Here is a 14368-nt window from a genome sequence, read left to right on the forward strand (position 1 = left end):
GGAAAATATGGGAAGGGCGGTTCCTCAAAAAGTTAAAAATAGAACTATCATATGATCTAACAATTCCGTTCCTGGGTATTTATCCAAAAGAATTGCAAACAGGATGTTGAAGTGATATTAACATTCCTACATTCATTGTAGCACTCTTTGCAAATAGTCAAGACGTGGAAACAACCTAAACATCCATCGACAGATGAATGGATAAAGAAAATGTGATATATATGTACAATGGAATGCTACTGAGCCTTAAAAAGAAGCCAAGTCTATGTTCACGTCATTGTGTCAACTCTGTAGAGTCCAAAGGTGGAAATGATGCTTACAGACCAATAATAGATGGATTGAAGTATCTAATAATGAAGTGAGGACACTGATGAAACATTATGGACACTGATTTTCTGCTGCGGTGGACTTCATGAACACTGCCAAGAATTACCCACGCCCTTTTTGCAATAGCCGGACTTTATTTTTGGATAAAATAAAACACAAATTTGACTTCAATAGATTTGTAACTTTTTCTCACGGATAGGGATCACTGAAAAGGTATACAGTCCACCAAAACTGTCATATAATTTAAGCTTTTATTATAACCCTGCCAGGTAAGTTAGGAGTAGCTGTGATCAGAGCATTCTTATTACAAGTACTAGCTGGCATTTATTGTGCATTTACCAAATACTGAGCACGTTGACAAACAATAATTCATTTAATCCTCATAACATTAGCATAGTTTGTCATTATCCCCATTTTACAGATGGGGAAACTGAGGCCCAGTGAGGTTATGTCGCTTGTCTAGATTAGAGCCAAGGATGCCAACCCGCAGAGACAGCTTTCTAAACCACTATGCGGTCCTGCCTGGGAATCATGACATAGGTTTATTCCTCAGTGAACTAATTATAAACAGCAAACCAAACTGAAAAGCAGGAAGGGCTCCATTTATATTTTTAAAAAGTAAACAAACAAGGTAGGACAAAAGGATTAACTCTGGTAAAGAAAGATCTCACCTGTGCAAAGTAGAGTTTTAATTTTTTCCCTCTGAACTGGGTTTCATGAAGCTCTATCCTGGCTCGGGCTGCAGATTTGGGATTGCTGAAGTTTATTCGGACACGTCTGAAACTCTTAAATAGCTGGAACGTCACACAGTCATCATAAGTCCGGAACAGACCCTCAAATTTTTCCTGATAAAAACAAACACAGAGGAAAATCCATTGGTCACACATCTGGTCCTATGTCAGATCTGACAAAAACAAATAACTAAGTACATAAATAGGTTCCTTCTTACATAAAATTAAAACAGAACTTTGTAATGTATTTTTTCCACCTGTTGGTCTGTTGCCAGGTGCTAAACCTGCCTGTGGATTCAGTCTAAGGATTCATAACCTGGATCCAGGGATCTGCAGATGACCAGTGAATGGGGTTTAAAATGCATGAAAAGCCTGTCAATTATGCAAAATGTTGAGTGTTTCCACACAGATGTGTTTTCCCTGGGACAGGGACCATACCTGTCATAAGATCCTCAAAGGAGTCCATTAGCTCCAAAATATCAGAGCTGTTGGGTAGAACATGTGGCAGACATGGTTAGTGGTTATCAAGCTTGGGGGCACGTTTCTTGCCTGAAGATATGGGAGCCCACACTACCCAAGACCCCTGTAGTCGGGTGGTGCTGTGTGATTCATTCTGGCCCATGAAATGGGCATAGAAGGCAGGAAAAGAGCCCTCGAGAAATTTTCAGTCTCTTTCCCTGAAGATGTCACGCGCTCCAGATGGTGGCGCAGTCAGAAGTAGGACTGTTCTAAGCCTGGGTCCCTGAGTGGCTCCGTGTGACCACATCTGAGAGAATGGACACCAGGATGCGGGGTTACAGAATCACTGCCCTCCGAGGCTGCCCAGGAAGAGGGGCTCAGATGTCCAGGAAAGTCTTCCTGCCTCTCGGGCATCCAAGTGAACTTGTCTCAGACCCTCTGGTCCACGCTTGTGATCCTCCCAAGGCTGCTGCCCACTTCTGAGATCCCCCAGCCTGTGGTCCACCCCCGCTCTACCATTTTTGACTCCTGTGTCTGCACATACTCTATCCAGTCCAGAATATATTCAGAAGAGCTTTTTTTTTCCCTTTCAATTTCATGACATTTATGGAGAGATCTGAGGGGTTCTGTCTCTGCTTTTCTGGCTCTGTTTTTCCTCGTCTTTCCCTGTCAAGGACAAAACAGGAAACTTCCCTTGTTTGTTGTCTGGGCGATTTTTATTCTCAACTCTCAAACCTTGGGATCAGCCAACTCCCCAGCCTGGGGCAGCGCCACCAGTCCAAGGGGGCTCTCTACGGTTCTTTCCCAACTTCCCAACTCTACTGTGTTTTCCTGAACAAGAATCCTGGTGAATAAAATGCTTTCTGGTTCCTCACAACGCGAGTAAAATCCAGTCAAAGCTGCTGGTTTGATTGATTTCAAAATTTTCAGGAATGGGAGGAACTAAGAAATGAAAGGCTCTTATTTCTATGTAGAACATTATATCTTTTAGGACAAAATCCATGGGTCTTCTCTGTGGCTCTGTTTTCTTCATTTGCGGTGTGGGAGCTCCCTCTCCGCGGCCTCAGGGTGGGCACTGAGCCCAGGCTTGGGGGGCAGAGGTGTTCTTCTCCTTGGAGCCTCATTCCTTGCCTTTTGTTTTCTAGGCCTTCTTTACACATCACTTCTCAGTTGTTCAGAGCTGCTTGGCCTTAGGAGATGAGGAGAAAGGAGAAAGGAACCAAGGAGTTCAGGCTTTAGGCTTAGGGGAGCGGTGACAACGAATGTCCCACAGGCTCCTGTCGGGAGGCCTGTGCAGGTGTCAGTGACGACTGTAACTGTTTTCTCCACTACTCCTTAAAAGAGGGTCCCCCTCAGGACCACCAGCAAATCCTCTTTGTGATCCCTTGTTTTGGGCTTAGACCACAAGCAAAAGAGGTCTGCAGACCTGGGGTGCAGCCCAGAGCTCAGAGGCTGGGGTTTTCACTGGCCCATCTGGAGCCCAACTATACAACAACAATATTATTATTAATAATATTAATAATGACAAACAACTAACATTTGCTTGGCTTGTCCTCTCTACAGAGTTCTTTCGGTAACTTGTAGTGGCGGAGATGACAGCTGGCCAAGAACTGGGAATTTGTTGGCCACCTCTATTTTTTTCTGTTAGTGACATGACAGACATTTCACTGGCTGAGGCAGCACCGGCACAGTGAAACCCGCCTCTGGTGGACCCTCAGGCAAAGCAGTGACAGGATCAGAGCCAGCGGTCGGGGCCCTCCACCGCCTCTACAGCGAATCTTCTGTGATTCTGATGCCCGGGTGCCCACCAGGCCCACAGTAGTATTTCGCTGTCCTCTGACTGCCAGTTTCCTCCAGCCTGGTAACCCACAAACCCAATAAATTCATTTACTCCATAGTTAGTCTCTTTTTAGCCACTGGTTTGAATAAAGTCCTACAGCAGTAATTGCAAACTCTGGTCTCTGGACCTCACTACACACCAAAAATGATGCAGGAGCCTGAAGAGCTTTGTTACTGTGGGTTTTCTCTACTTATGTTTATTGTACTAGATATTAAAACTGAGAACTTAAAAATATTTATTTATAAATTCAACTCCAAGGAACAATAATAAACCCATTATGTCAAAATAATCTTTTTTTTTTTTCCTGAAAAATAACTGTATCCCAAACCAGCAAACATTAAGCGAGAAGACTGGCTTGGTTTTACATTGTGGCAAATCCCTTTCATTCCTGACTTAATAGGAGATCTGGAATCTCAGATCTGCTTCTGTTACATTAAGCTGTTTTGTCTGAAGGGTAGGAAGAAAAGCTGGCCTCACCTAAATATGTGGTTGGAAGAGGGAGGAGTATTTTAATAGCTTTTCGAATAACTGAGAATCTTCTTCCTGGATACTTCATCAAAACTCAGCAAGTGACAGCTTCTTAACATGTACTGCAATGTTGCCTCTGAAGCCAGAATCAAATAACATTTTTATTTTGAAAATCCACCTATCTATTTTGCACCTTTAATGGCTTTTTTTCACCTGTGCATGATTCTGTCATAGTGTATATCCGTCATTGGGAAAATATTAGTTTCTTGAGATATGCAGCTTTTTCAAATGTTGACACATTTCATTACACAGTATTAAAAATCACATTCACTAATCACTGCTACCTATCGTATCAAAAAGTCTCTAGATAATGGAAAGCTGTCAGATCCAGGTTCCAAAATTCTAATTTTTGCTTAAAAGTACATTCTTTATCATTGGCAATAGACACTGTTGGTTATTTTCCTTGAAGTAATACACTTAATCATTTTTGATAATGTCCACCAAGCAACTAAGTCCGCATGACTTCAGTTTGTCTGTTGGTTGTTCGTTCTAGCAAAAACTGTGTTGCATGAGAAAAAGAAGTGTCTAGTGCAATTTTGAACGTCTCAGAACATTTCCACAAGTCAAATGCTGCACTGCGGTACGCCACAGAAGGGCTTTCTGTGTACTTCCTACTTCATTATTCTGATTATTGAAAAGGCACGTGCTCAAGAACAAAGCATTAATAAAACTAGTAACTTTCATCAAGGACATTATGAAATAAAATTGGCATTTTTCTTCATTGCACTCTTTGCCACTCCACCCCCCCCCCTTTTTAAAACTGGGAGTGTGTGGACTTGAGGACTACAAATACTAGCGGCACAGTCTGGCGCCACTGCACCGATTTATGCCAAAGTGCCAGCACTTTTAACCACTATCGCTTTTGCACCACGGGTGCAAATGTCAACACAGTTGAAAAAGCAAATAATGTCGTAGTATTATCATGGAAGTAGTTCTGACCTCATGGTAAATGGTCTTGGGAACTCACAGGAGTCTGTGGAGAATTGCTATATGACAGAACCTCAGAGAAAAGTAAGGGTTTAGTTAACTCGGGGGAAGACAAGAGATTTAGTGAGAATCTTAAGGGTGCTACATGATGGAGGTCAAAGAAGGGTCTGCCTCCACTTGAGTGATGCTTAGGGAATACGTGTCAACAGGAATCTCGGATCCGGTACAGGGAAGGATGCAGAGGAGCCATTAGAACCCACATTGTACTCTCAGGAAAATTAACCAGGGTCTCTAGAGAAGAAAGTGAGAGAGGCTAGGAGACGGGGCTGGTAGGAGAAGAAGAACCATGGATAAAGAGTGGGGCTGCATGAGGACATGAACACAGGGCAGGATGCTGTGCAAATGCAGGGTACCCCGAGAAACCGACCCCCTTGGCAGGGTAGACAGGCAGCCAGAAAGGGAGGGCGAGATAGATGGCAAGGACATACAGGTCTGCAGTGCTTCGGATCCACAGAGTAATTTGATTTTTTTTACCCACATCAATTTTTATCAGCTTTATTCTCTATCTAGTAAGAACTACAAGGTACACATAAAGACACGCTAGGTAGTACGCCTGAAAACTGCGAAAGTGGCTGCTTAGCAGTGTAGATCCTGGCCTAACGCAATTTGACTGAAATCAAATAATTCTATGGTTTCAAACCTTGGGATTTAAAATTTTCTACCTTTAAAAGTATCTGCTTTATTTGAGTCGATTGGACAGTGAGGAGACAGGTACAGATGAATTGCAACTAATGCAAGCATGTATTGCTTTCCTTGGAGGTCACTGCCATTTTCCTTAAATCTTCTTGCTTCATCTCTGTTATAATTATTCCTTTATTTATTATTTGGGCCCTACATTAAAAAAGGATTCTAACATGGCTTATAAAGATATATAAGAATAAAATAAAATAAAATAATAAAATAAAATAAAATAAATAAAATAAAATAAAATAAGGTAGAGAAAACCAAGGACAGAAATGTAGAGCCAAGAAGGAAGACTCTTCAGAAAAGATGAAAAGCTTCTCACAGAATCTTGACCATTTGCCACGGGTGGGCCAACATTTTGCCTCTAATTTTTCTCAAAGCTGACACGATTGGGTCATCCGCATCAGTTACAAAATTCTCAGGGCTAACAGGTGAAAGTCGAGCCTGGCCTGAAAAACCGGGCGGAAGGATCTGTCCAAGGTCCTCGTAAAGCAGCTCCCCATCGTGGTCCTTAGTGGTTACAGAACCCAGCCCAAGAGCCGCTGATCCACTACAGTTTCCAATCAAAATGGAAGCAGTGATTGTTTTTTAAATCAATAGCCTTTAACACCATCTTCAGGACTTAGGAGGTGCTCAATGTATTCTGCTTGATTGGTTGATACAAAACCCCAAGGTAGTTTGATAGAATATTAGAATGTTGAAATATTACCTTCAGTTTCACTCTAAACCAGACAGGCTGCAGATAAACAATCTTGCCTGATATATTATCTCATTAAATCCTCGCTCAGGTCCTTTGAGGGAGAGCTGGAATTACTATTTTCCTTGAGTAACACACGAAGAAAGCCAAAGAAGTGAATGACCTCCGCCAAGTCACCCAACTAATTTGCAAAACCAAAACTAATAAGCTCAAACTGTTTATACTACCTCTGTATCACGGATAATATGCAAACAAGTGAGAGGTCTGAAAAACCAAAATGAGCAAACCAGCTTTCCTTGTCAATCCAGAAGCACAGTCCTGTCCTTGGAGACCTGGCTGCCGGAGAAATCTGATGCTATCTTTAACTTTATTCCAAATGATGCTTTATGCCTTTATGTATTTTCTCAATTTTCTCTCTTACAATCCCTTTTGGGTATAAATTATCTTAATAAGAAATTCAGCTTCCCTCAAAATCACAAGGCTCTCATCCGTCAGATACCACCTCCTAGAAACTGCTGCAGAATGAAACAGTTCATTTAGGTTTATCACCTCTCGGTGGATGCCCCAAATGGGCCCTGTGCAAATCCCATGTTTAAGGATCGCGGTGGATTTTACAGGCCGCTCAGGAGGGCCTCCTGCCAAAGCACTGCTCCTGTGAATCTTCCAGAATGCAGACTCCGTATGTGAGAGGCATGACCAGACCTGGGTGTGGGGATTTTTTCATCTGGATTTCTTAGGCCAGGCAGACGTGTGTTACACCATGCTTTGTTCCATTTGTGGTCCTGAGATGACCTAAATAAAAACATGATTGTGAAAGGTGGCTCTCAGTCCTTCCTTGTTGATAAAAGAAGGGAACAGACCTCATGTCACAGAAAGGCCTTGAGAAAGGCTAATTCAGCGGTCAAGGCACAGAAGCCTTGATCCCTTCTCAGCGGAGTCCTTGTGAGAGACGAAGATCTGAAACTCAGCCCCAAACTCTAAAAGCACCCGCTTTGTCCTAAAACCTCATGGATTTATCAAATGCCTCTCTCGGCAGAATGCCTTCCGCGGTCTGTGTTCGGTCCTGCTCTATCTTTCCCAGCAGTGACCCTAACGTTCCTGGTGACTGGATAACACTGCTGTGCCAGAGTCCATCTTTACTGCTTGCTGATTAAGGAAGTCTCTGCTTCTCTGCTTCTACCAGGCCGTCATCTGTGCCTTTAGAACTGGAAAAACAAAAGCCCCCAACTCCTTCAGAACTAAGAAAACGTACAAGGGCTAGAAATTGCAGTGATCTTGGAACAGGGGTGCACCTAAGCACTGGGGGCCTGAAGCTCTTACACTGTGGGAAGCCCTCTTTAAGCAAAATAATACAAAATCAGGCAAGAATGTGGGATTTTTCTTAGCATGAGAAAAACAACAAAAATTCTTAACGAATAACTTTTGTAAATTTTACAAACAATCTATGACCATGGGAACAGGTTGCCAGGGCCCTATCAGGGCACATGTAAAGGAGGGTCCCTTAAGCTGAAATTTCATTCATTTCCCAGGAAATAAGAGCAAGAGAACGTCAGGTCTACTGGGCCATCACCAAGCAGCCTGGAGACTGGGCTCCCAGGACAGCTGAAACGAGTACAGGGCTTACATGACCCCCACTGATGAGGTCCACTTCCCTAAATGTTTGACTCCCCAGCATGAGGGCCAAGAAACTTGAACCTGCGAAGTTGTAGCCCATGTGCCGTATTACAGACGGCTGAGTCTGCCCTTGATGTGCTTGAACCCATTTAATAACTACCCAAGATGGGGGGCTGTGGAGGCGAAGGGGTGAGGGGGGTGCCTGGACCCTGTTGTGCAGCTGCCCAAGAAAGGGCTGTAAGTGCCCGGCGAGGGGACGAAGAGAGGAGCCTAGAGGTGGCCCTGTCTGCTGCCTAGGACCCTGGTACAGCGACTGCCCACCCATTGGGTGGGTGAGACCCTCCCAGCACCTGAATCCAGGGCTTGTTCTGCTGGGTCTCACCACCTCCACCAGTGAGACCAGGAGCTGTGGAGCCTGGCTGTGCCAAGCAAGATACCACTGGCGGATGCCTGCCTGCTTCCTTCCTGCCCCAGGACACTTGTAAGCCTTCCAAGGGGTCTCTGAACCCCTAGGGAGGGAAGGGGCACCTCCCCCCCTACTGGGGACAGGGAGCGGGAGGACCAGGCAAACCAGACCTCTGAGAGAGCGGTCATGAGCACAGATCTGTTACATGCCGCAAAGCTGGACATCGCCGCACAGTTGTAAATACAAAGGGAGCCTCTGACAGCCCTTTACAGCTGCCACATTTCCGTTTACAGTGTCAACAGCTGCCTTGGTTCAGGGCATCTGCTGAGAGCTAATGGCTGCCACATCCTTCTCTGGGCCAGCAACTCCTCTGCTCTGTTCATCAATCTGTAAGAACGCCTGTGGCGATCATCAGCCCTGATCAGACACAGGCTCTAACCGTGCATGCATAATGGATGAAAGGCACGGCCTCCTTTACACCTTACCCAGTCACGTCAGAGGGCAGGAATTGCATTTTAAGTTCACTGAAATGTTGATTTAGCGATTCGATACTGATAAAGAGAGGCAACATGAAGCCATGTGTCCAGCATGGACTCAGAGCCATACTGCCTAGTTCAACTCCGGACCTGGGATCTCTGCAACCTGACACAGTTTAATCACCTCAGTTTTCTTATCTGTAAAATGGGACAGTAACTGTATCTACCTCATAGGGGTGTTCTCAGCGGTAAGTAAATTAACATATTTAAATCACTGAGTATGATGAGCTTATTTGCGCTGCTACTATTTGAAGATAAACAATGTTTTGTTTATATGTTTATATTTGGTCTCCTAGCTCTAGCTGTACAAATTTCCCTATCTCTAAATCCAAGTATATAAATATACCTGTGCCTACATTTATCTGTATTTATATCTATACCTGTCTCTAATCCTTAAAAGATTAAGAGCAATTATAGGAATGCCCAGAGGGACATTGCATATAAAATTAAGTCTAATTATACTAATGTGATTTTATTGATGTTATTGACTACTTAAACTGTAAAGCCCAAATTAACCGTCTTGGTTTCTTTCTTGGCTGCTAAGCTGGAAAAGTTTCCTTTACAAAAGCAGTGTGTTAAATTAAATAATTCTAAGGAAGAAATCGACTGGGCAGTTGCCTTCAATCTTTCCCTTTGGAGATCCTGCATCATCAGCAGGGGCTGTGGCTCAGAGACACCCAGTCGCTACTGAAAATACCTGAAGCTCAGATGCAGAAGAGATTCATTAAGCCTTTCTCCTGTCCCAGCACATTTCAACTATCTTTTAAACAAACCCATCTCCACAACTCTAGTCGCCATATTCAACTGTTTCCTGAACATTTCCTTTGGGGTATCCAATAGGTGCCTTAAACTTCACAGTGCCAAAACCACATTCTTTCTGGGGGACCTCTAAATCTGCTGCTCTTCTCTCTCAATGAATGGCCCCCATCTCCCCAGTTGCTCAAGCCTGGAAGCTGAACGCCATCCTAGTCTGTTTCTTCTCCTTCCCTCACATCCCACCAGTCCACCTGTGTTCTCTCCACCTTCCCAAATCTACTCCATCCTACACCGATTCCTTGGCCCTCCACAGCCCTCCCCATGGCCCCACCAGGTCCCCCTAGCTTCAATCTGGCCACCCTCGAATCAATCAATCTACTGCGAGGAGGGTCTTCCTAAAAGAGAACGTTCTGGCTGTACAGCTCTTCCAGAAAACCCTTCAGTGGCTTCACACAGCTTTTAGAACACAGTGTGGCTTAGCATTAAAGGCCCTTTATAAAGTGGCCATCAATCACTGACCAATCTCATATTTGTCCTTAATCCATCTCCCACCTGCTCCAGCCAAACTTCGACTTACAGGTTCCCAAAGGCAGGCTATTCCGAATCTCCAAGCCATCTGTCTCTCACTAGCTCTCTCTCCCACCAGTGACACTCTTTTTCTTCAGATAACTCCTTTTCTTTTTCTCTGTATTATTTTTTCCCAGTTTTGCTGAGATATAATTGACGTATAACATTGCCCTTGTATAAGGTGTACATCATAATGATTTGATCAGTGTATAAATGGTGAAGTGATTGCCACAATATATTTAGTTACCATTCATCACCTCACATAGTGACTCCTTTTTTTTTTCTTGTGATGAGGATTTATAAGATCTATTCCTTTAGCAACTCTCAAATTCACAATACAGTGTTGTTGACTGCGGTGGTCATGCTGTATACTCCATCCCCATCAGGTAACTTCTGATTGGCTCTCAATTCCCAGCTTGGGTCTCGTATCTGAGAAATCCCTTCTGAATCCCACTGAGGTTGTACACCCTCCTACTGGGCTCCCACCGCAGAGGCACCTAGTTAGTGAGGGTAACAGCTCCCTCATTAACTGGACTACAAGTACTTCAAGGGCAGGAACGGTTCATGTTTTTGTCCTGTGTCCTTTGCGTGTGTATTTATTAAGTGCCAACTGTGTACCCAGCAGGTTGCCTGCACTCTGGCAAGGGCTCGCTTGGTAATGAAATGAACAAAGCAATGTGGATAGAACCATCCTCCTCCCCGCCCCCCCACTACCTTTTGGTGAATTTTTTCTTCTCTTCAAAGCTACCTTTCAATAAAATTCACAAACATGTACTGAACACATGGATTAAGATGCTCCACCGTATAATATAACAGGGAAGCCCACATCAAATTGTACATGTTTCCTTCTTGAAGTCTTTCTTGACCCTTTCCCCTGACATTCCCTTCCTCCACCCAGGTTTAATCTCCACCTCCGTTGGTTATTTAAAACACTTTGAATCTCTTTTCAGAATAATGAATGCATCATCAAAGACTGTGTGTATGGCATGGGAGAGGAGGTCAAGAAACTTCAGGCAATAAAAACACAACCACACAAAATCTATGGGATGCAGCAAACGCCGTCCTAAGAGGGAAGTTCATCGTGATACAGGCCTTCCTCGAAAAACAAGAACAATCTCAAATAAACAACAATCTACCACCTAAAGGAATTAGGAAAAGAAGAACAAACAAAACCTAAAGTCAGCAGAAGGAAAGAAGTAATAAAGATTGGAGAGGAAATTTTAAAAAAGAGCGATTAAGAAATACTTCCGGGAAGAAATAAATAGTAAATGCAAGATGGATAGACTTTTGTGTGGAAATGCCTAGGTGGTGAGAGATTTTAGAAGATGATTTTATCCTAGGCAAGAGCAGCATCATCAAAGGATTTATGTATTCCTGTTACTCTGATGCCACTTCTAAGAAAAGGGCTTTGAGGGGGCTGAGGAAGAAGAGGACAAACGTGAGAGTCAGTCCTAAGCCACACTTCCCTGGGCGTGGCTTTGCACACATGCACAACTGTTATTAACTAGGGCTAGGACTGTAGAAAACCTAAAACAAACAAGCTTTGAGATGTTATCATTTTAGGGGTCGGCTCTTCCCTGTTTCTAACCACACTTATTTTCCCAGCAGTCTGCTCCACTGAACACATTTCATTTGAATTCTAAGCTATGGGTCGTAAGCCTACGGAGTCAAGACAGGACAAGCCGCTCACCAGCTCCAACACCAGTTTAGGGAATGATCCCTCTCGAGAATGCCACACGGTGCTGCTGTCAAAAGAGGGAGGAAACGTGCTTCTGAACACAAGCAGCATTCTCTCTTCTCAAGGTTGAAGTGAAGCCTCTGTTTTAGTATCGGGCTGTCAATAATGGATGTGGACATTTTTAGTATGTTTAATGTTAAATGAAAGGGCTAAATCCTAAATATGTTCCGTATCACGTCCTTCTGAAGATAGGCAATTTAAAATTTAATCCCTTCATTTTGCCATTTGGCATACGATCAAAGTAAGCTTTTCTCAGGCAGCGTGGTATCCTTCACTTATTTTTCCCGTGAAATTGAGACAGCATTTGCATTCTTTTGAGATGCAGATGAGCCACGTTTTATGACTCGATCTTTAAATCTAGAAAGAAAATGCACAGTTTGTGATGCTCTTAACCGTCTTCCTCACTAGTCCTTTTCTTCCTCTCAATCTCTCCTTTTCTGTCTTATTCAGGTTCTATTCTCTGTGCACTTTAGATAATGCCACAGAAATATACGTGATAATAAAACCCTTCTATAAAATTAAAGTGCTCATGTTCAAATTCCTTGAGATTAAAAACTAAAATGATTTGTTTCCACCCATTACAAATTCAGCACACAAGATAGCTAAAAGAAAGCCTTTCAAACTTGAAACATGGCGGTCCACACTGCGGCCAACACACTGAGCTTGGTTTTGGACTGCAATTTTGCACAGTGGCTAAATTTTCCCTTGAACATTTATGACACAGCAGATAAGGACTGCAGGTATGGCTAAGAATGGATAAGACTGGATCTCACAATAAATTTATGAGACAGAGAAATGGGGTGAAAGAGATTCAGTCATTTGCCTAATGTGGCCAGCTGGTCAGTGACGGAACGCAGATTTCATCCCAGACAGTCTAGTACCTGAAGCCACAGTCTTAACCCACCTGTGGCAGAGAGAAGCCGGTGCACGTCCTCTCTGGCAACTCAACCCAATGACATGGACCCAACTTTTGTCTTCGGTCAGTTTTGCTTATGCGTATCTCACAGACCAGCAGCGAGGTGTGTGTTGTGGAAGAGAATCAGTCAAGAAGGGCGACTTGACTGAGAATTCCCTTCTCTCCATGTGGTAGAAAGTTTGGGAAGAAACGGGCAAGTTGGATGAAGCCGGGAACTTGTCATCATTGTCCACTATAACTAGGGTTACTCTACCATGTGTTGTTGAACCTGGAACACTTTGGAGGGGGGAGTGCAACTGGTTATGCCGTGACCTGGGGACAGTCCTGGGCACACTGCATATGTACACTGCACGTACAACTATTTGTGTCGCGCTTACATCTCTAATCTAGAGATGATTTAAAGCATGCGTGTAGGTTATACACAAATGCTGTGCCATTCTACACAAGAGACTTGAGCATCCACAGATGTTCGTATCCACGGGGGTCCTGAACCAAATCCCCAAGAGGGATGACTGTATTCAACAACAAATCTGGCTCCTGCACAACTCAATACACGGGCACATGGGCATAGGAGGAACTGGAATTCCTGTACCTCGTAGCATTTATAATAACTGCTAACACTTACCAGGCCTTCCTAATGAGTGCTGTACATTGTCCTGACAGTCCAACCTGTGGACCACAGGCCAGCAGCAGCAGCCTTGGGGCTGGACTGTCAAGCAAGCATTATCCCAGGTCCTACCTAAGCACATAGACCCACTGATTCATAATCTGCATTTCAACCAGATTCCCAGATGATCAGCATCCCTTTTACCTTTGATAAGTACCAGATTAGAAGACCTGGGTTGGACCACTTGAGATGTAAGAGCTTCCTGACTCAGTGCACAAGCTGATGTGTGTAACTGTGCCGCTGGGAAGTACCAGTGCTGTCCTTGGGTAATAGCGGTTTTCAGTTCTTTCCATTAATTCATACATTTATAGAATTACACTTAGCAATCGCTCCTGTTGATGGCTTTGTTCTTACAATCACTGCATTGTTTTTACTTTAATTATTATCTTGTTCTTCCCCAGTTCTCTGCTTTCACTGGGTTCTTCTCCAACTACAAAAACAGAACCCATTGGGTAGCAGGGGACGCTGTGTTGGAGGGTCCTGTGAACAAGGGAACCTGATGAGATTTTCAAATGGTAGAAACTTTGGTCTCAGCTGATCGATAATGTGAATCCCAACCTGCCTAGGAGTATCCCCAGGACAATATATTTCTGCTGTGTGTCACTTAATTAGTCCGTCTGAGACCAAGCTCTACACATACCCGTGAATGCAAGCATCGGACCTCCTTATTTCACTCAGTTTTAATTACTTTTCCCAAAGGTTCCCAGTGATCAAGTTTTCTCTCCAGTATCACTTTATTTTTTTAATTTTTTTTTAAAAAATGTATTCATTCAAAAAATTTTTCTTGGGAGGGAAGTAACTAGGTTTATTTATTTATTTGTTATTTTTAGTGGAGGTACCAGGGATTGAACCCAGGACCTCATGCATGCTAAGCACACACTCTTCCACTGAGATGTACCCTCCTCTTCTTTCTCC

At 43.6% G+C, this 14368-nt stretch overlaps 1 protein-coding gene across 4 annotated transcripts in view; it reads right to left on the reverse strand.

Moving 5' to 3' along the window:
- The window catches only part of RCAN2 (regulator of calcineurin 2), a 233701-nt gene that overhangs the window by 23160 nt on the left and 196173 nt on the right, over positions 1 to 14368 (reverse strand). For all 4 annotated transcript variants that reach the window (XR_012501155.1, XM_010973840.3, XM_074348850.1 and 1 more), the window contains one exon: positions 999 to 1172. Coding sequence is in view for 3 of the 4 variants with exons in the window: in XM_010973840.3 (XP_010972142.2) it covers positions 999 to 1172 (174 nt within the window). In the remaining variant the exon portion in view is untranslated. The remainder of the gene's footprint in view (positions 1 to 998; positions 1173 to 14368) is intronic.

Source organism: Camelus bactrianus, chromosome 20 (genome assembly GCF_048773025.1).
Source record: "Camelus bactrianus isolate YW-2024 breed Bactrian camel chromosome 20, ASM4877302v1, whole genome shotgun sequence".
NCBI lineage: Eukaryota > Metazoa > Chordata > Mammalia > Artiodactyla > Camelidae > Camelus > Camelus bactrianus.